Genomic DNA, 22,305 nt, shown 5'->3' with positions numbered 1-22,305 from the left:
ATTCACCTGCTGAGAGATTTCTCAGTGAGGAAAGGTGATGGTTTTGAACAGAACAGATACATTATCAACATTGCATTTTCATGCAAATGTATATTTGTGCAGAAAACAATGGCCTTGAAAAGTAATTACGATTTCATCTGTTATCTTTTCTTCTAATACTTTATATATCAGGTAATTTTGTGTAGCATAAATGTACCACAAACTTCTTTCCTGTGAACAGTGAGATATGCAATTTCCTTGTATGTGTCTCTAGCTGGTTTAGTGTTTTTTATGCTTTGCTTTGAGTAAACATCTTTCTTTGAACACGTTCGTACAACATTGTTGAAATTTGGCATGATTGTGAAGTGTTTGCTGTTTTGATTCGATGACAAATGCCAGTTTTGGAGGTTTGGTTGAGAAATCAATATATTGGATGTATGTGCGTATGCTTTAAAGGGTTTAAGCATATGGGCTTTAAATTTTTTTTTTTAAAATTGAGCTCCTGAAAACTGACAGGGACAGTTATGTTGAATAATGTTCATCTTTTATGTCTCTTTCCTTGTCATTTGTGGCAGACTGAAGACTTTTGGCCACCGGACTATTCCTCAACCAACCAGATTGGAAATCTTCAGCCTCGTATTTTATGTAATCTTTTTATCACCATCATCATCATCATCACCATCATCACCATCACCATCACCATCATCATCATAATTGACTGTTGACCATTTCTTTTTTTCCAGGAAACAACCACCGAATTCTCCCTGAAGTGCAATTTTAGTACATACGTATAGCACTTAGTGACATGTTATTTATTTATGAACTGTTTTTATCTAGGATCCTAATAATTTGTTAACTTGGAGCATACTGATGATTTATTGAGAAACAGTATCAAGAATTCTGTTCACGAAGAGCTGAGCTCTATAACACGTGCCCTCCATTTGCTAGAGCTGGGATTCAAACTTGCATTTTTAGCGGGATGAATGCCTTATGTATGAGATCCGATGTCAATAGACCAAACGGTCAATGGCATGAACTATATATAAAATGATATATCCCTTATAGATAATAAAATACTTAATTAGCTTCTTTGAATTTTCTGCATTTTACTTGGATGACAAGAATCATTTCAATTCTTTATTATTAGCTTTGGTGGTTAGCAGAACACATGTAGCTTTCTTCCTTATATTTTTATAATGTTGAATTCTTTGTGTCCGTATCAAATGTGTTGAATTCAAAAAACAAATGCAGGAAAGAACCGTACATTGGAGCAGTTAAGGCTTCAGACCCGGAAGAATAAAAAATGTACCTTCTCCAGACTACTTGTAAGCCAAGCTCCACTCCCATCAACATCCAATATATATATATATAGATAGAGATGCATAGTTCAATATGTGTGTGTGTGTGTCTCCTGCACTTTTCTTTGTTCTGTATATAAGAAAAGGAGATTGATCATAAGAAGACATGAAAGTTATAACTGAGTTGTGCTAAGAACTCGGTCGGCATGAAGGCTGTATGAACACCTAGCAAGAGGCAAGAGACAGAAATCAGAGAAAGGAAACTTATATATGATGGTGATGATCAGGACTTCGTTCTCTTGCTTCATTATACTATGCCTCTTGGTACTTGTTCAGAGATCTACAGCTCAAGCTACAACTGACCCTTCTGAAGGTACGTAACATTTCTATATATCACAAGATTTTGTCACATTGCATGGCATCCACTCCACTTCTAATTTTTTGCCAATACAGTGATCATTTTTTCTGAGCACAACTGATGGCCTCTTCTTTGTTGTTTCTCCTAGCAGAATATAGATAGCATGCCAAATGTCACCTGGTCATCAACAGTTGTTTTCTTCTACATGATAACTTGTATCTCCAGTTTGGTTAGTAAGATAGTACTCCTTCAAAGGAAAAACAAAAAATTGATAGCTTAGATTATAAAATTCAAATGTGTGCTAGATGCAATTCAAACAATTCAGAAACAAAAAGAAAGGGAACTTTAAATTCATTGCTGGATCTAGTGATTCAAATAGTAGTCTTTCTCTTGATTACAGTAGTGGCAGAGGCTCTCTAAAACAAGAGAAAGATTAGGATTTTTAACCTAATCCAGAAGACATTATTACCTTTATGTTTTAAACTACACTAAATCTTTATAACTGATGAGACATTAATGTGCTAAATTGATAACATATCCTACTTTAACAATGTGCAAAGTCAAGCATGCTTTATGACAAGTTAAGCTTGCTTTATGACAAAGTCAAATAGTTGACTTATTGGTGTAGAACTGTGTAGCATTAGATGTTTAAACGGGTTATAAACTTGTGTATTTTATATATATATATATATGTATGTATTTGCTTATGTATAGATATATGTTTATATATGTACTTATATACGCATATATGACAGTGACTGCTTTGAACACAATACTGGGGAGATGGGGCAAGATGGCATCAGCAAAATGGAACTTCAGTGGGGAGCCATGTAGTGGTGCTGCCATTGACTCTACTGATTTTGGCAGCTCTGATTTCAATCCGGCCATCAAATGTGACTGCTCCTTCTCTAGTGGCACCATCTGCCACATCACCCAGCTGTATGCTGTCTCTTTTTACTCTTTGATGAGTCTATATACATGCAGACATACTTTTTAGTTAGCAGGGAAGGAGAATGAGTCCCCTAGTGTTTCTTGTTGCTAAGTCAATCTTTCTTTAACTCCCTTTGTTTTTTGTGCATGCAGGAAGGTATACGCCTTGGATGTGGTTGGTACAATACCAGAGGAGCTCAAGAATTTGATGTACCTCTTTGATTTGTATGGCACCTTACTATTTTTGGTCTCCATTTCTCGTTTATCTATAAAATCTTAAGCAAATTGGATCGAGATTTTATTTTGTTTTGCGGTTACTTTAGAGAAATATTATTATGTGCAAAAACTTAGTTAATTTATACGTCCAGATTCAAATTCACCTCATTTGCTCAGGTTATGAATTAAACAAGGGGCATCACATACTTCCTGATATTAATATGGCGGAGCAAATGTTACTCATCTTATTATTGTTCTACCTTACTAGCCTGTTTAATTAATTTGGCTGATGTGTCAGCAATTTATTACCATATATATAGCTAATCTAATTCTCTGAAAATTTGAATTTTCAGCAAACACTTTGCATTTCGTTTTCTGATATATTAATGTAGACTAGCATGATAGATGTAGTTCTGTATGGCATTTTGTGTTTCCACAGGAACTTGGCCCAAAACTATCTAACAGGACCTTTGCCGGCATTCATTGGGAATTTGACTGCCATGAAATGGCTGTAAGTTTTTCACAATATTTTCAAATATTATTCATTTTTGCTTTTTATTGTCTGAGATATGTTATGGTACCACATCGTCATTATTAGGACCGTAGGTACCAATGCATTATCAGGGCCCATACCAAAGGAGCTGGGAAACCTGAAAAGTCTAATCACATTGTAAGAGTTCATGCCTTTATATTTTTATTGACATCTAAATCAAGGTGTATTACAGATATGGGCTTGGTTATGGAAAATTTATAAGGTGTGATCTTGTGACAATCTTGTTCTTTTGCAGGAGTGTAGCTTCAAACAACTTCAGTGGTTCACTACCTCCAGAGCTTGGTAACCTTGTCAATCTACAGGAGCTGTTAAGTATTGCTTCCTTTGTACTTGTAAATCTCCTCCATGAAGCGGTCAATTTTGCCTTTAGAGTGTAGATATATATATACAAGAAACTTTGTAACTTTTTAGAGTAATAATATATGTTCGAAGTAGGAGGGTATTAATTTCTTTTGGATTAAGTTTTGAAAATTTTTAATCCTGCACTTATTCAAGAAAGTTCTGCCTCAATTATATTTTTGTGTGAAAGACTATTCTTTTAGTTTGACCTTGCTTTCAATCGTTTGTTAGCTTGTTTTAAATTGCATTAACATTACTAAAACTTTGTATTTATTTAGGCACTTGAGGAGCTGTGGAGCTAGTGGCGAGATGCCACCAACTCTAGCAAAGCTTAAGAACCTGAAGAAATTGTAAGTCCTATTGCTGTGTTTTGGAATGTCGATATAGGCTTATAAACTTTTCTGACTTTTGTGAATTTGGTCTTAGGTGGGCAAGTGATAATAACTTAAGTGGAAAATTTCCAGAATTCATTGGGAATTTGGAAAATCTAAGCTCCTTGTAAGATTTTAATATTCTTCCTCATGCTCTAGATTTATATGTCTGATAATTTTTTTTTATGTTTTACCTGTTTCTTGTTCTACACCATTTTTGATAAATGCCATGTAGGGCGAAATAAATTAATAAAAAACATATTTTAAAAAAAAAAATAAAGCCCATATGCTTAAACCCTTTTAGCAATGTTTTGACAGGAGGATGCAAGGCAACTCTTTCCAAGGTCCAATTCCTTCAAGTTTTGCCAATCTTACTAAATTGACTGATTTGTAAGTTCATAACATTAGTTTCTAGCAAGTTTATTAGTTTGGCTTTCTAATTCCATTCGCTGCATCCTTGTCATGTAGAATGATAGTGGGTGTTCTTGCAGCATTTTCTTAATTACTGATTGCATAAGTGAACTGTCTGTTTGTATGATACAGAAGGATTGGAGATGTCTTAAGTTCAGGTTCCTCTTTGACATTGGTTAGCAACATGACTTCTTTAAGCATCTTGTAAGAATTCAAATTTCTGAAACGCTACCTTCCACTTTATTTTTACTCTTCACCCAGCCCTTCATCATGCTTGTCAGCGGTGTTTATAATGCAAACTCTTCTCTGGTCAGGATCTTAAGAAACAATAAGATATCCGATACTATCCCTCAGGACTTTGCAAAATATACAAGTTTACATGATTCATACTGAGTGAACCTCCTGGTCTCTGACTGCTGCCCTTTATTAAGATGTTTTTTACTCTCTTTAGATTAATGAGTTCTTCCTGACTTGTGCCGTAGGGATTTGAGCTTCAACAATCTAACAGGGCTGTTACCGAGCTCTCTTTTCAATTTGACGTCGCTTAGTCACTTGTAAGATGGATTATTTTCATTTTCTCACCATGCTCACATTGTAGTTGATGAATGTGTCCAAGATGTCTCTTTAATTGAATGGATTTTCCCATGTCTTAAGCAGATTTCTTGGGAATAATAGCCTGTCTGGCAGCCTGCCTGCTCAAAAGAGCTCATTTCTTCTCAATGTGTATGCTTATTTTATTTATTTAGTTTTAGAGAAGAGCTCGGAGAGCTGATTTATTTTATTTATTTAGTTAGTGGCTTACTTCAACTGTGTTTATGATTTATGAGATCCTATTTTTATGATAACGTTAATTAGTTGTTTGCACTTGAATGAATTTTAATCAAGCTCAGCTTGGAGCTGTTTGATGCTTAATTGTCATGGATTTCTCTTTCTTTAATTACCTGGATATCTCTCAGTGCAGATTATTTCTCTTTCCATGCAGAGATTTATCCTACAATCAACTTTCAGGAAGCTTTCCTTCTTGGGTTAGCCAGCAAAATCTACATCTGTATGTTCAAATAATGCAATGCCCCTCTAATGATCTTCTTAATGTCTTGGAATTTGGAAACAAAGCCATAAAGTAAAAAATAAAAATACTAATAAAAAAATGAATCCAATTTTTTCTCTGAGACTTCAGCAGATATTGATTGCTGATTTTTGAGGTTCTTTATTCATGCTTACTGTTTTGCATCTTAAATAATGAATTTAAGTTGCTATGCTGTTTTGATAGAAAGCATTCTTCATGTACTTCTAAATTTTTTATCTGCTCTGCTTATGGCAGAAACTTGGTGGCCAATAACTTTGTGATAGATAATTCCAATATCAGGTGATCAACAATTTATTATCCCTTATTTTAGAACATTTACAGTGACAACAGTACTATATCCTGACAAATTTTGTGATTGTATTCTGGATGAGCAGCACTCTTCCGCACGGCTTAAATTGCCTTCAACGAGATGCACCATGCAATCAAGGTTCCCCCATCCGTAAGATGCTTAGTAAATTTTACTGTGTTTTGTCAATTTCTCTGGATAGCAGCTTTAAAAAGAAAACAAAAATATTTATATATCAATCAGGCAAGAATGGGAATAGAGTTCTATGCTTATAAATTCTCTGTTGTCTTTACAGATTATTCTTTTGCAATAAAATGTGGTGGCAGTCGGAACCTAAAGGCTTCTGATGGACTTCTCTATGAAATTGACAATGCGGACCTCACCACGTCATCATACTTTGTGGCTGAGCTAAACAAGTGGGCTGTCAGCAGTGTCGGCTGGTTTGCAGATGCTTCAAATTTTAGCTATATAATCAGCAGTCAATCTCAATTCCAGAATACTCTTGATCCAGAACTATTCCAGACTGCAAGGATATCACCTTCATCACTGAGATACTATGGACTTGGTCTTCAGAATGGAAACTACAGAATAAAACTTCAATTTGCCGAGATTTTATACTTGGATCCACCTACTTGGAAAAGTGTGGGACGAAGAGTTTTTAATATTTACATTCAGGTGAGAATAGCTGAATTTTAGTATCTAACTTATCTGTCATTATATTTGTCGATGAGTCCTTGGCTGCAGCAGTGCATGATGGAAAGCTGATATTAGGGATAGCTAAACTCCATTGTGCGCATTCTTAAAAAATGAGTATATGGTGATACATGATACCAAGGTCCTGAAAGGTTTTTTTTTTTTTTAATAATTTGTTATTTTATTAACATCTCTGATTAACTGAGGAATATTGGTTTTGTAATGATTCATCTCATTTTTAAGAAATAATTTCTGATTTTGATCTGATTTAAATAGTTAAATTCTAGACTGCCACATTGTTTTGTATCAGGGAAAACTTGAAGAGGAGAACTTTGACATAAGAAAGGAGGCTAGTGGAGCCTCAAACACAGCAGTTATAAAGGAGTTCATAGCACCAGTAACTAAAAATTTCCTGGAAATACATTTCTTTTGGGCTGGAAAGGGTACCTGTTGTATACCTACTCAAGGCTACTATGGGGCCTCTGTTTCAGCAATCAGTGTATCCCCTTATGGTATGATAACATGTTTAAGTTGAGAACTATGACGAGTTTACACTTATTTGTCTAATTATTTCCCAGATTTCACTCCAAATGTAAGTAATCCAGCAGCAACTACTTCATCGAAGAAGAACAATACTGGACTGGTTGCCATTCTTGCAGCCACAGTTGTAGTTTTAAGTCTATCAGTAATCATTGGAGTTGTTATATGGAAAAGGAGGCAGAAAAATGACGATGAAGGTTTAAGAATACTTTGACAGTTCTCATGAATATTGGAGAATAATATAGCATATGAAGCATAATGGAAGTTTACGTAAGACTTTTCTTACAATTTTAATGTCAAATTTTGCAGAGTTGGTGGAAATTAGTGCCAAAGCAGACACCTTCAGTTATGCTGAGCTGAGGGCTGCTACTGGGGACTTCAATTTTGATAATAAACTTGGTGAGGGAGGATTTGGATGTGTGTTTAAGGTCAGTTAATTGTTACTTATTCCTGTGCAGACTTTTGTTTCTTTTACTTGGAGAAAAAAGAAAGTGTAAGTGAAGGCATTGGTAAAAAGCATAACATGCTGCATCATTGTGCTTTGATTATCCATTGGTAGCTATCCCTTAATACTTAACAAATTTGTCAGTTAAGTTCGAATGTAAAGCTGTTGAAGAGAATTCATTAAGCATAATTATGCAGGGAAAGCTTAATGATGGGAGAGTAGTGGCAGTGAAGCAATTATCAGAAGCATCTCGCCATGGAAAACGCCAGTTTATGACAGAGATTGCAACCATATCAGCAGTTCAACACAGAAACCTTGTGAGCCTCTATGGCTGCTGCATTGAGGGAAACAGGAGCCTCTTGGTTTACGAGCATCTAGAGAATGGGAGCCTTGATCAGGCAATCTTTGGTAATGCTTTAATTGATCTTGACTAGAAGGTAGTAAATTTGCAAAATCTGTGTTTATCAGTTTATATCTGTCAACAAGGTCTTCTGTCATATAAACCAAACATATTATCTGGCTCAATTCAGCCAAAAATTTAAGCTGGTTGGATGAGAGACCAATTTTCTAAATTAAATGCTCTAATGCAGCTTCGTGATATATGCTAGTCTAATTTAATTAGCCACTGGACAAACTTATCAACTTATGTGCTTGTGTCACTGCAGATAAGAAGATATTTCTTGATTGGCCTGCTCGGTTTGAAATCTGTTTGGGAACCGCAAGAGGTTTAGCATATCTTCATGAGGAATCAAGGATGCGCATTGTGCACCGAGATGTCAAGGCAAGTAATATTCTGCTCGATGCTAATCTCAACCCAAAGATATCAGATTTTGGTCTGGCCAAACTTTATGATGATAAGAAGACTCACATCAGTACAAGAGTTGCTGGTACAATGTAAGAACCATTAGTAGCTTCATTATTTCCATTTATTCACTAAAAAGAAAATATTAAATTTCTGCTGCTCCAAAGGATTCTCCCCTGCTATATATATATTAGTATGCGGTTTTATAATTATGGCAAACAAATGGGGACTGTGAACATGTAGGATACTTGGAATATTAACTAATGAAAATAACTGTTTCTGTTCTCTTAAGTGGTTATCTGGCACCGGAGTATGCTATGAGAGGACATTTATCAGAGAAGGCTGATGTCTTTGGATTTGGAGTAGTTGCTTTGGAAGTGGTTTGTGGAAGACGAAATACAAATGAAAGCCTTGAGCTAGAAAAGGTTTATCTCCTTGAATGGGTAAGCTCCTATAATAATAATAGTAATAATTACAACTTAGCTCTGATCAAATCTGTTTATATAATAGTAATCACTTCATTCAGATGATTTGGTGATGCATATGATCAATTGAAGTGCTGTACACAGTATGTGTCTCTTAAAAATTGCAGTGTTCAATTGAGCTCTGAAATTTATTAATAGATATATATATAATTTCTTTGTAGGCTTGGCATCTGCATGAGAGGAAATGTGAACTTGAGATGGTTGACCCCATGCTACAATCATTTAACAAGGAAGAGGTGACCCGAGTCATCGGCGTGGCCTTCCTCTGCACTCAGGCATCACCGGCACTACGACCTCCCATGTCAAGGGTGGTGGCCATGCTATCAGGAGATATTGATGTAAATGAAGTAACTTCAAGGCCTAGTTACTTGACTGACTGGCATTCAAATGACACAACGAAGTATGCCAGCAGCAGCCATGCCACTGAAACATCAGCAGAAATGTCTGTCCGTGGCCAAGACATACTCCCATCATTGGAAAACAAAGAAAGCTTCCCACCTTCACCCTCTGATCCAATCCTCCATAAATGCATGAATGAGGGAAGATAATGGCAAAATGCTTCTGGACTTTCTGTACAAAATATAGGATTTCTTTCCTTTGGCTACTTCATTAGGCATATGCTATATATTGAAGCTGCCCCACCTGGCATAGACTTGTCAGACATGTCTTTTCTTTGTAGTTTTTTCAAACACTGTATGAGTTCAATTTTCTAGAACCGTAAGATATGTATTGTACCTTTGTAGTCTCCTTTTTTGCCCTGCTCGTGTTGTATCTCAAGATTGTCCTGTACTATAGTCTGTTGTTGAACGTTAACAAAGCTGCACCTTTTGCCTTTGAGAACAGGAGCATTGGTCAACATGCAACGGCAGTGTCCAGATGAAGTGTCCCTCAACTGTTCAAAGGAAAGTACAAATTGTACTCTTTGTTTTTAAAGATTAAAAACAGAATAATTTTCAAGTGGCTTGCAAGATTGTGCCACCCAATCCACTTTCACATGTTCTTTTGGAGGTTGGAGAGGATTTAGAGTAGAAAGTCTCTTCTCTCTGGTTGTGCTGCATGATTTGGTGGTGCAGCTGGCAGAGGGTAAGAGTAATTATTCTTCTCAAAACACTTGATGATCAAGGGGAAAATATAAACGATGCTAAAATATTTATATATATATATATATATACGCACAAATCAAATAAAAAAGAATTGTTTATCTTTGTTTTATTAAGCTCTTCCAATTAAGGAAAAGAAATTTTTATATATTTTCAAAAGCACTGTTTTTCCATGAAGGTGAGCTCACTTTCTCACTCTTAAAAGAGATTTTTATCTTTCTTACTATTAGGTAATTACTCTCTTTGAAAACTTTCAACTGAATGGCTTTCTATAAATAAATAAATAAATAAATAAATAACAATTTGAATCCCACCTCAGCAACTTTAATTAATTCAAAGCCACATGCTTCATATTTTGAACTTCTCGCATTTACATCAAATAAAAAAATAATAAGAAAAATAATTAGTACGACTTGGGAGTTGGGATATTAAAAAATATTATGATATTCCCATTTGAAAATTCTTAAAATATCTGAAACAGGAAAGTAGAAAATAGGATAAAAACCCACTTGGGATTAAAATTTTGCAGCCACGTGAGAACAGTGTTTCTCTCAATAGTGTTCTAAACTCTTGTATAGTTGTATCACCACTTGAAAGCATTTTCAATTAGATAGTTATATATATATATATATATATATGTATACCATCTCCACTTTCCCTCGATGCGTTCATATATATAACAAAGACATGAACTTTCTTTTTCAACTGAGATCTCAGAGACTTTCTTCCCAAAGCCTGCTCCAAAGCCAAACAAGGGACAAGAAAGGAAGTTTAGGAGGATGATGTTGGTGATGAAATCTTCCTTTTGTGGTGCTTTTTGTTTATGCTTCATCCTATGTCTGATGGTACTTGTTCAGAGATGTTCAGCACAAGCTGCAACTGATCCATCTGAAGGTGTGTTCCATGTCTTTTTTTCTTTTTCTTTTCCTTTTTTTTTATTTCAAGCAAGAAATTCAGGTCTTTAGACAGTGTTTGATCTTTCCTTTTCAACTTCTTCATTATAAAGAGGAAGGCACCTCTACCACATATATATATATATATATATATATATCTTGTTTGATGTTCTTCCTTTTTAAATAGGCAATCATGCACCTCTCTTCAATTCCATTTCCATCGAAAGCTTCCATGATCATCTACTGCTTGAATGAAATAGAAACCAAACTCCTCATGACCTGCAGTCACTTTTATCACCATCCTAATTAATACCAAGATTCAAAGCATGGATAAGGCAATATTCTCCATGTTTTGGTGGACTTTTTAGATGTTAGGTGAGACAATTTGCTTCAATGGTTTGCAAAATTACAACATATGATGGCATGATGCTTGAAAGTGAGATTAACAAACAGGGGCTTATTCAAATGGGAAGGCGGTGCGACAATTTGATCAGCACATGAGCTTAGAATAACTTTATAGCATTTATTATTAGAAAGGAAAATAAATAAAGAAAGAAGCAGGTTAAGTTAGCAATTGACTTTTAAGATTAAGACTTGAGTTCTACTTCTATCTATTCATTGAAATATTCAATTAAGCTTAATTATAGACAGCGTCAGCTTATGCATGTTTCTACTTTCTGCCTGCATTCATATGATATGTTGCAGTGGCTGCATTGAACACAATTCTGGGAAGGTGGGGGAAGGCGGCGGCTGCAGGCAAGTGGAACATCAGTGGTAATCCATGTACTGGTTGGGCCATTGACTCAACCGACTTCGAAAATCCTAATTTCAACCCCGCCATCAAATGCGACTGCTCCTACGTCAACAACACCGTCTGCCACATCACTCAGTTGTATGTTTCCCAATGTTTTCCCCTTCATATATTTATATGATATCAAGAACTAGAGACAAGTGGATTGAATTATTCTTATTTTATATGTTGGATTGTATATAATTTAATTTTATTAATGTTTATGTATTCCTCAAGGAACCTTGGTGGGGTGTCGGAATAATTAGGTAGGATGGAACATCTGGTGGACCAACCAAATTATTTGGGAGAGTTCATGAAATGGTAGAATAGAAGCAAGAGTAACAGGAAGTCAACTCACAATAGTACTTATCCTTTTTGGTTACATGGATAAGTATTATGATCGAAGTGTTTCTGTCATCCTAATAAGTGATATGAAAGTTGACTAGTTGAGCTATTCTTGGTATCAAATTACTAATTCTTGTCATTCATAGCTTAATTCATGTATAAACAGTTCACGGTCATAAAAACATCTAATGTGTTTAACAAAACATATATATTCATTGCCTTCTTATACAATTAATATAGTCACTTGCAAACTTATCATGACTTAATTTGTTCCTGTTGAGAGGCTTTTCATGTTGTAAAGTCAGGCCATTTAGCTTTTGAGTAATTTCTAGTAATATGGTTCTTAACTTGTTGTGTTTGCAGGAGAGTGTATGCCTTGAATGTGGTTGGTACAATACCGGATGAGCTGCAGAACTTGACACATCTCATTAATCTGTATGGTAGCCTACTGTTTTGGGATGCAATTTTTAATTTAAATGATTTTTGTGCCCCTCATCCCTGAAATTACTAGAGTTGAGAAAACATAATTTACAGAACAAATCTTTGTGGAAGGTTTTTGATTTGCTGATTGATATTGTCATATGCAAATGTCATCAACTATGTATATGTTCATGTTATAGATGCATGTCTATATTTGCGGGCAAAATCAAGAATATTAAGATGCGTGATTATGATTGATTTGTATGAAAACGATATAGGAAATCTTTAGAACACACCTAAGAATTTAAATTTGTGGTAGATGTGAGTCATAGCTGTAATATTCCTTTTTCTTCTGTCATAGCATAAAGCACGATGTGCGTGGTTAAGTATCACATTTCCATTTAATGTCCTTTCTCTTGGCAGGAAGCTGGATCAAAACTATCTTACAGGACCCTTGCCGGCATTTATTGGAAATTTGACTGCTTTGCAAAAGCTGTAAGATTAGTTGTGACTATATAGCATTAATCAACATGGTTTATCCAACTTTTTTGAGAAAAAAAAAAACAAAGTTTGAAACTGTATTGTTATATGATTATATAGTAGAGATTTGTGATGTTTCAATATTTTATTCTGACAATTCATTATGGTAACCATGACTATCAGGAGTGTAGCCATTAATGCATTATCAGGGCCTCTCCCAAAGGAGCTTGGAAACTTGAAGAATCTGATTGTACTGTAAGAAATCACTACTTCTTTTTCTTTCAAAGCAAAATATATATCTGCATATTCACAAGTTGTACTTATTTATTTCTTGATTCTCTTTGTTTCAATTTGGCAAGAGATGCAAGTTATTAAAATAGGCAGAGACTCATTCTTAATATTAGTCTCTTCCTCAGTGGCCGAAATTCTCCTTTCCAAACAGAGATAAGAAATGGATTGAAGTGGGATCTTATTCTGCTTTTGCAGGGGGATAGGTACAAATAAATTTAATGGTTCACTCCCTTTAGAGCTTGGAAACCTGAGCAACCTAAAAGAAGTGTAAGTCATGTTTTCTTTTTTACTTGTAAAATATTCTCTAGTAATCATTAGTCAAGTCAAATTAGCCTTCATATAATATAGTTAATTAATTGTATAACTGATACATGATGCACATATACCAATTCAGGTACATGGATAGTTGCGGAGCAAGTGGTGAGATCCCCCCAGCTCTAGCCAACCTCAAGCAACTAACTATCTTGTAAGTTTTTATTACTTTGTTTGGATATGTAGAAATGAATGAATAAATGTTCTCCAACTTTATGAATTTGTTTTCAGGTGGGCATCTGACAATAACTTCACTGGTAAAATTCCAGACTTCATTGGGAGTTGGACAAATCTAACCGTTTTGTAAGATAATAATATTCTTCTTCCTGTCTTAAATTTAAATGTCAGATAAGATGCTTTCATGGGCTTTGTTATGTTTGTTTAGTCCATTCTTTGAGTTCGGTATTTGCTAATAGTTTGTGTGAATCGCATAGAAAGATATGGCAGAACTAGAAGCCCATCTACAATCCATTTAAACTCTGAGATGGCCACCAAGCCTTGATTACTTAACATCATCTGATTCCTATATATAAGTACCATATTACGTAAAACAATTTTGGAGTAGCGTATTTCCTCTAGTATTTCATTTGTGTGTTTGTGAATTTTATACCATTTTTATTGCAATTATCTACATATCCTTCAAAATGTTAGCTTTCCTAGAGTTGTCTTTTTGGTAATTCACCAATAATGTTTTATCTTTAATGTTTAAACAGGAGGATGCAAGGGAACTCATTCCAAGGTCCAATTCCTTCAAGCTTTGCTAATCTCACGAAATTGACTGATTTGTAAGTCTTCAGCCTTGCCTAGTTTCTTTGTAATTATCTTCTTTTGGCTTACTGATTCCATCCACTGCATCCTTCCCAAGCATTTTAGTTATTGACCAGTATGATCAACATTGATATATGTATGATACAGAAGGATAGGAGACCTCTTAAGTTCAGGATCTTCTTTGGCATGTATTAGCAACATGACTTCCTTAAGCACCTTGTAAGTATTAAAAATTCTAGATTGCAACATGTCATGCTTCATAGTTTATGCCATAATGAAAACTTTTATTTTCTCAGGGTCTTAAGAAACAACAAGATATCTGATACTATCCCTCAGGACTTCGCAAAATATACAAGTTTGCAAATGTTGTAAGTCCTCATCATGCATTATTCATATGTAGTCTGGCATTCTATTTAAGATGCTTTTTCTGTTTAGTTGAACGAAATTTTCCTTATTTTCGTGTTTGAAAGGGACTTGAGCTTCAACAATATAACAGGAACATTACCTGACTCTCTTTTCAATTTGACCTCACTCAGTTACTTGTAAGATATATTTATTTCCTTATTCTTCTCGCATAAATTTCATATTTTCTAGCACGCACATGCTACTGTTTTGCGATATGAGTTGTTTTCAATGTCTCATGCAGATTCCTTGGAAATAATAGCCTCTCTGGGAACTTGCCCACTCAAAAGAGTTCATCCCTTGTCTATGTGTATGTTCATCTGTTTGCTCAATAGATTACTTGAATCATCCCTTAAATTGCTTGTCTTTAACAATGATGTGAATATGTGTTAAATTGTAAAGGCTAACTGGCATGTATTTCTCTTCCTCTAATTAATGGACACCTCTCACTGTGGTTTTTGTTAATGCAGAGATTTATCCTATAACAAACTCGCAGGAAGTTTTCCTTCTTGGGTTAGCCAGGGAAATTTACATCTGTACGTCCAAAGAATGCAAATGCTCTCATTTAGTTTTTTTCCCCCTCTAATTTTATGGAAACAAAGTGAAAAAGCAAATGAAACCAATTTATTATGTCCTTCCCTTTACTCATGATGACAGGAATTTGGTGGCAAATAACTTTGTGATTGATGATTCTAATAGCAGGTAACAACCAATACCTACCTTCAATAGTATGACTTTTATGTCTAATCTTATGATCATATTTCTATGATCAACAGCATTCTTCCTTCAGGATTAAAATGTCTCCAACAAGATATACCATGCAATCATGGTTCCCCAATCTGTAAGACGTTAAGTAAAATGTATTTGTGTGTGTACATCTTTAGAACTTGTTTTGTTTTTTTACCGTTTTATAATGGGTTTCAGATTCGTCCTTTGCGATTAAATGTGGTGGTAATAGAAGCATGCAGGCTTCTGATGGATTCGTATATGAAGCTGACAATGCAGACCTCACCGCTGCATCATACTTTGTGACTGAGGAAAATAAGTGGGCAGTTAGCAATGTCGGTCGTTTTGCTGATGCCTCGAACTTTAGTTATATTATCAACACTTTATCTCAGTTTCAGAATACTCTTGATACAGAACTATTCCAAACTGCAAGGCTTTCACCCTCATCGCTTAGATACTATGGTATTGGACTTGAGAATGGAAATTACAGTGTAAAACTGCAGTTTGCAGAGTTCCTTTACCAGGATTCAAGTACTTGGCAGAGTTTAGGACGGAGAGTTTTTGATATTTATATTCAGGTAAGAATGGTTTCATGTTAAATTCTCTGGTGATATATCTCTTTTATTTTATAGAAATAGCCGTCACTTAAACTGTGTATTTACCTTGCTGCTGGTGATGATAAAGAGGTAATTGGATATTTACTTCCTTAATTTAATATTCAGTTTTTGTGAATGTCAGTGTTTAATTTTGCTTTAGTCATACTGAAATTCTCACTTTTCAGAAAAAGAATAAAAAATCTGCTGAGACATTGTACCGATATATTGCAGCATGTAAACCATACGAGACCTTAGCATTTCATGAGAGAAAATAGGATCATGCGGCTCAGTAGCCATATGAATTACAACTCTAACAGTCTCTCGACTTATATATAATTACATTTTTAATGGAGCTTTTCAAGTCTTTCAAGATGTTTTTTTGTTTCAGGGTAATCTACAAGAGAAAGACTTTGATATAAGAAAGGAGGCTGGTGGATTCTCAGATAGAGCAGTTGTAAAGAACTATGTAGTTCCAGTAACTAATAATTTCCTGGAAATTCATTTCTTTTGGGCTGGGAAGGGGACATGCTGTGTACCTACACAAGGTTACTATGGAGCCTCTGTTTCTGCGGTCAGTGCATCACCTTATGGTACGGTTACTTGTATCTTTTGATTGATAATTATAATTACCCTGCATGCTCTTATTGTAAAAAATATTTTTCAGACTTTACTCCAACTGTGAGCAATGAACCACCATCTACTTCATCGAAGAAGAACCACACAGGGTTGGCTGTAGGGATTGCGGCTGCAGTTGCAGCTTTAGGACTGATTGCAATCTTTGGAATCTTTATATGGAGGAGGAAGAGAAAGCTGAGCAGTGATGATCGAGAAGGTTTGATCATCCTTTGACAGATCTCATATGTGCATGAATTTAAATTAATTAAGACCAAGTTTGATCGGTTTTCATGCTCAACGTTGCAGAGTTGCTAGGAATAAGTGCCAAAGCAGAGATATTCAGTTATGCTGAAGTGAGGAATGCTACAGGAGACTTTAATCCTGATAATAAGCTTGGACAGGGAGGATTTGGATCTGTTTATAAAGTTAGTTAACTTTTATTGATCCACTAAAAACTTGTGTATTGAGTGCAAATGCTAATTACATTAAGCATGATTATTAATTCAGGGAAAGCTTTCTGATGGAAGAGTAGTGGCAGTGAAGCAATTATTAGAAGCATCTCGGCATGGAAAACACCAGTTTATGACAGAGATTGCAACAATATCTGAAGTTCAGCACCGAAACCTAGTGCAACTCTATGGCTGTTGTATTGAGGGAAACAATAGGCTCTTAGTTTATGAGTATCTGGAAAACAAGAGCCTTGATCAAGCACTCTTCGGTATGCTATATCTGATCCTTTAGTGCATTTACACAGTATCCGTTTCCTTCTGTAGTTTTATATTGATGAAAATCTGTGTGCTTGTGTCACTGTAGAGAAGAAAATTTTCCTTGATTGGTCTACTCGTTTCGAAATCTGTTTGGGGACAGCAAGAGGTCTAGCATATCTTCATGAGGAATCAAGGTTGCGAATTGTGCATCGAGACGTGAAGGCTAGTAATATTCTGCTTGATGCTGATCTCAACCCAAAGATTTCAGATTTTGGTCTGGCCAAGCTTTATGATGACAAAAAGACTCACATCAGCACTAGAGTTGCCGGCACCATGTAAGAATTTAACATAGGCTTTGCATTACATTGCATGATTACTGAAATTTGGTGGAACTTGTAAACTAACTGTTTTGTTTTGTTATTTGGAAGTGGTTATCTTGCACCAGAGTATGCCATGAGAGGGCATTTGACAGAAAAGGCAGATATCTTTGGATTTGGAGTTGTTGCTCTGGAGGCTGTTTCCGGTAGGGGGAACTGTGATCAGAACCTGGAGCCTGAAAAAATTTATCTCCTTGAATGGGTATATTCTTAATCCGAATCTGTTCTAATTCTATCTGGCACTGTTAAGGATGAATTGAATACTTATATCTATTCTTCTCATAGGCCTGGAATCTGAAGGAGAAGAACTCTGCACTGGAGATGATTGATCCAATGTTGCCATCATTTAGCAAGGAAGAGGTTGGACGAGTAATCAGTGTCGCCCTTCTCTGCACTCAGGCATCACCAGCACTGCGACCACCTATGTCACGGGTGGTCGCAATGCTTGCAGGTGATATCGAGATAAACGAAGTCTCTTCAAGGCCTGGTTATTTGACTGACTGGAAGTGGAATGACATGAGTAATTATGCCAATAGCAGCAGCAATGCCGGAACATCAACAGACATTTCTTTCCAAACTCACCGAACCAAACCATCCTTCGAAATTGAAAACAAAGAAAGTTGTCCACCTTCACCCTCTGAGCCAATCATCCACAATCTCATCGCCGAGGGAAGGTGAGATATGTATATATATTGATGATGTTAATAAAAAACTGCTGCCATCGTGGCTTGTAAGAACACAAGAACACACAAGTTTGGTGAACATTTGATTGTTATTCAACCTTTTCTTTCTTTTTCCCTTTCAGATAGAATCTACATAGAGGGAAATCTTTAAAGACATAATTTGAATGCTTGTAGATAGTTAAGCATGATTTTTAAAATTGGGGAGGCAAAATATATTTTATCATCCCCTTGATTTTAAAGCTGAAACATCTAATGATGTTTCAATCAAGACTGTAGTGTAAACTAATAGAACAGTGACTAGCTCGTCTAAGCCCATTTGGCAAGGAGTGACATAAGGCCTGCACCTAAAAGCAAGGCCAGATGAGTTCCAAGCTGAAGCCTCCCATTGCTCTGCAGCCTTGTATTCATGAAGTCTGCTGCCAAGAGATCGACAAGAGCCATGTATATCAAAATGCCAGCAGAGGCAGCATTGAACATCCCTTCAATGATGAGCGCCGTCGAGCTGTGCTCATCGTAGCTCGACGATACACCGATGCCCAGTGCAATGCCTACTGGGGCTGTGAGGGAGAAGAACACTGCCATGATCACTGTCGCCTTTGCTCTGAAGTTTGCCTGCGCTACACCATGAACAAGTTAGTTACTAGTTCACATCATCATGATTCATGTATATAACTAGATTGTAAATATAGTTTGATCTCAACCATCCAAATAATTTGGTACTAGTAAGAATGTTGAACAAGATGACAAGAAGAGAAAGTATGAATATTAATAGAGATGATATGAAACTTTGTACCTGAACAATGCAACCACCTAGTCCGATCCCCTCAAAAAATTGATGGAAACTAAGCGCTCCCACCAAAGGCCTTATTGTGGAAGACTTCTCAGAAGCACCCAAAGATATCCCAATGATCACTGAATGAACCACAATGCCCAGCTCCAGTACCTAATAATGTACATGTTCACCCACACCATATTTGTTTCAGATTGTACACTACATCATTATTGTAAAAATTCAAAACAAAACTACAAATTATTTAAAACAGTTTGATTGATCCCAACCACATGGCTGACTTTTAATATATCAAAATATTAAAAAATAAGAACCAAACAAAACACTGCTAAATTTTTTTTTTTTTAAAAAAAAAAGTGCTATCTGAGCAGTAGATATGTTTCTAAAAATCTTTTAAAAAAATGAAAAGAAAATAGTGGCATAGACAATTGGAATCCGAAAAAGAGGTAACCACCATTTTTACTCACCACCCATTATCTCACAAGTATCAACACTCTCAGAATGCGAACAAATAACAACACTCCGAATGGACCACAACAATGGAATCAACACTCTCTTCCACAATATCTCCCCACCCAAAAACCTTGTATATCAGTAGTAGAGTAAAACACACACACACACATATATATATACACATTATATAACAAGCATTTTTCATTTAAAAATAGACAAAAATATGCACAAATATATATAGCAAACTCAATAAACATCCTTATCCTCAAGTGGATTTTGAAATTCAATTTTAAATCAAATTTCAAATATTTCTAAAATAAATATCCTACATAAAGAAAAATAGGTCATGAGCAATTTGGAAAAAAAAATTCAAATATATTTATTGTACAATTTTTTTTAATTTATTTTATAATAAAAGAAAAAATAGGTATAACAGGACTACTCAGAGCAAAGCATAAAAAAGTCCCTCTAACCATCCAAAATGATTAGATGATAAACCAAACAAGAGTAAAAAAAAACACACACACACACACACAGATCATCCACAACACCTAATCTTCATCACTAAAAACAATGGAAAAAAAAACATATATACATTAAACTGCTCTTTCTATATATATATATATATATATATATATATTTATGGTTTATCTATTTTTTTAATAAGTATGTAATATATATATATATATATATAAATTGAAATGGAATAAATTAACTTACTTGGGAGATAACTCTATGGCGAATTTTTTCAGATAAAGATCCATCTTGCAAAGCATGTCCATGTTCATGGCTATGAAATTGAGGCTGCTGAGAAGACTCCACTTGAGCAACTTCATGAACATCCACATCTAAATCCACATCCACAGGTAGTGCTTTGCTAATATAAGACCTCTTATAATAACCAGTTGCAAACGAATCCACCATCATCGTCCCCATCGCCGACGACATCGCCACAAACCCCGCAAACGGGAAACGCCGCCACGGTTCCTCCGGCAAACACTTGGATGTCAACCTCTCGAACGCGTCCGGCAATATGTGAATGAATCCGGTGGCCAGAATCACTCCGGCGGCGAATGATTTGATGATGAAGAAGACGTCACTCTCCGGGCGTAGCACGGCGATGGATCTCCCTAGAATTGGGACGAGCACACCCATGGCTCCGGCGGAGAGAATGGAGGCAATGGCGATGAACTTGAGACTCATGGCTTTGTGCTTGTCTGAAGTTTGTGCTACTTTTGAGCAGCTACATGAAGAAGCATCATCAGCCATGGTGCTTAGTGCCATGGATGGGGAAAGGATTAGGTTGATGGTGATGATGATGATGGAGAAGTTCACCATCATCATCTTCATCTTGTTGTTGTTGTTGTTGTTGTTGTTGTTGTTCATGTTGATGGTGTTGTAGTGAAGTAGGAGAGAAAGATGATGATAATGATGATGATATATATAGGAATTAGGAAGGAAAAAAAATGATGGGCTCATATAAATGAGAAATGTGTTGATATATTTTTTTTATTTTTTTTTTAAAAAAAGGGTATAAAATTGATATGTTGCATTTGGAATTTTGGAGGAGAAGAAGAGAAGAGACTATTTTTTTAAGTTATAAACTGTGTTAGAGTGTTGACATGATGTTGTCATTATAGAGTAATCAGAAGCTCCCTCACTCTCTCTCTTTCTCTCTTTTTCTTTGTCCGTACATGATGTGTTAAGTTAAAGGTTGGCTGGGAAAAAACAAAAGAGGTTTGCTAAAAAAATTCAAAAGAGGTATTTTAATTTATTTATTTATTTTAAAATAAATAGATAAATCATATATATATATTAAACTGAAAAAAAAAAACAAAATACAGAGAGGAGTGGAACACAGCAGGATACAAAACAAGAAGAAGGAAAAAAAAAAATAGATAAACTATGTAGATTAAAACCTTAAAAACGAGTACAATTACAAAAGTTCAAGAGCAAAGAAAAAAAAACAAAAATATTTATTTAGTTCATTGTCCTTTTTAAATTTGTCTTTCACAATAATGACTTATGATTGTGACCCTATTTATATTTATAAACAAAATATAATTTTTTATAAATATTAGTTGACATCACAGAAATATTTTAGTTCTTTGTGAGTGTTAATTGAGATAAGGATACAATTTTTTAATTCTTTATTTTATTATTTATTATCATATAATATATATGGTAATTGTTCATTAATTTATTAATCTTGTCTGTACAGTTTATTATTATTATTATTATTATTATTATTATTATTAAAGGAGATAATGACTAGCTACACAAGACAAATCATTCAAGATATAAGATATGGATTCTAACCTAAGAATCTCAATTAAGACATGTAGGAAAGAAATCACTATCACCCAATGGAAGTGAAGGGAAGCAACATTACATGAAAGGTTTCTACCATAATGCAAGACTTTGCCATAAACCAATCATTCAAAATTTAAAAAATAGTATAAAAATAAATAAAAGTATAATTACTATGCTAATTACTTAAAAATAAATAAAAAAAATATTTAGACAAACTATTGAAAGCAACACGACAAAATTATCTAGTAAAGCATACTTAAATGCATGATAAAATTCCGGGTCCTTATCAATAATGCTAAAAGCCTAAAACAGTGTAGTTATAATGCAATCTTTTCTTACCTTTTTATTGCAACGTGTCTAGTCTAAAAGTGAGTCAATTTTGCAATCAAACCAACCAGGTTTATGCGGAGGGAACTTGTGCAAGTGGTCCTAGTGGTTGCGTGTCATGTAA

General features: G+C 35.1%; 2 protein-coding genes across 2 annotated transcripts; one reads left to right on the top strand and one right to left on the bottom strand.

Annotated features, from left to right (window-relative positions):
- Positions 1-501: 501 nt before the first annotated feature.
- LOC120249316 lies at positions 502-18,395 on the top strand. The gene is made up of 49 exons (XM_039257819.1): positions 502-624; positions 1,231-1,650; positions 2,391-2,574; positions 2,719-2,790; positions 3,221-3,292; positions 3,380-3,451; positions 3,570-3,641; positions 3,952-4,023; positions 4,100-4,171; positions 4,363-4,434; positions 4,588-4,659; positions 4,938-5,009; positions 5,113-5,178; positions 5,438-5,503; positions 5,777-5,821; positions 5,917-5,981; positions 6,124-6,503; positions 6,832-7,033; positions 7,100-7,258; positions 7,371-7,489; positions 7,704-7,914; positions 8,172-8,400; positions 8,601-8,751; positions 8,955-9,339; positions 9,537-9,644; positions 10,572-10,787; positions 11,492-11,678; positions 12,285-12,356; positions 12,765-12,836; positions 13,005-13,076; positions 13,308-13,379; positions 13,507-13,578; positions 13,656-13,727; positions 14,138-14,209; positions 14,340-14,411; positions 14,489-14,560; positions 14,663-14,734; positions 14,839-14,904; positions 15,065-15,130; positions 15,252-15,296; positions 15,371-15,435; positions 15,519-15,898; positions 16,305-16,506; positions 16,581-16,748; positions 16,838-16,956; positions 17,039-17,249; positions 17,345-17,573; positions 17,667-17,817; positions 17,901-18,395. The coding sequence occupies exons 2-49, from the start codon at positions 1,548-1,550 to the stop codon at positions 18,291-18,293; spliced, it is 6,339 nt and encodes a 2,112-aa protein (XP_039113753.1). The 5' UTR covers positions 502-624; positions 1,231-1,547; the 3' UTR covers positions 18,294-18,395.
- Positions 18,396-18,432: 37 nt separating this feature from the next.
- LOC120249559 (zinc transporter 3-like) lies at positions 18,433-21,057 on the bottom strand. The gene is made up of 3 exons (XM_039258113.1): positions 20,262-21,057; positions 19,092-19,241; positions 18,433-18,910 (listed from the first exon to the last, which is right to left on the bottom strand). Exons 1-3 carry the CDS (start codon positions 21,018-21,020, stop codon positions 18,605-18,607), a joined length of 1,215 nt encoding a protein of 404 aa, XP_039114047.1. The 5' UTR covers positions 21,021-21,057; the 3' UTR covers positions 18,433-18,604.
- Positions 21,058-22,305: the final 1,248 nt, after the last annotated feature.

Source organism: Dioscorea cayenensis, chromosome 19 (assembly GCF_009730915.1).
Source record: "Dioscorea cayenensis subsp. rotundata cultivar TDr96_F1 chromosome 19, TDr96_F1_v2_PseudoChromosome.rev07_lg8_w22 25.fasta, whole genome shotgun sequence".
NCBI classification, from domain to species: domain Eukaryota; kingdom Viridiplantae; phylum Streptophyta; class Magnoliopsida; order Dioscoreales; family Dioscoreaceae; genus Dioscorea; species Dioscorea cayenensis.
This window is presented reverse-complemented; position numbering and strand designations above follow the sequence as displayed.

Bases quoted from the DNA above. Each gene is read 5' to 3' on its own strand.
- LOC120249316 (XM_039257819.1), top strand. From the start codon at position 1,548: ATGATGGTGATGATCAGGACTTCGTTCTCTTGCTTCATTATACTATGC. The intron at 7,259-7,370 runs GTTTAAGAATAC...CAAATTTTGCAG, and splicing joins GCAGAAAAATGACGATGAAG to AGTTGGTGGAAATTAGTGCC. The intron at 14,210-14,339 runs GTAAGTCTTCAG...TGTATGATACAG, and splicing joins CTCACGAAATTGACTGATTT to AAGGATAGGAGACCTCTTAA.
- LOC120249559 (XM_039258113.1), bottom strand. From the start codon at position 21,020: ATGAGCCCATCATTTTTTTTCCTTCCTAATTCCTATATATATCATCAT. The intron at 19,242-20,261 runs GTAAGTTAATTT...GTACATTATTAG, and splicing joins GCCATAGAGTTATCTCCCAA to GTACTGGAGCTGGGCATTGT. The intron at 18,911-19,091 runs GTACAAAGTTTC...GGTGTAGCGCAG, and splicing joins TAGGTGGTTGCATTGTTCAG to GCAAACTTCAGAGCAAAGGC.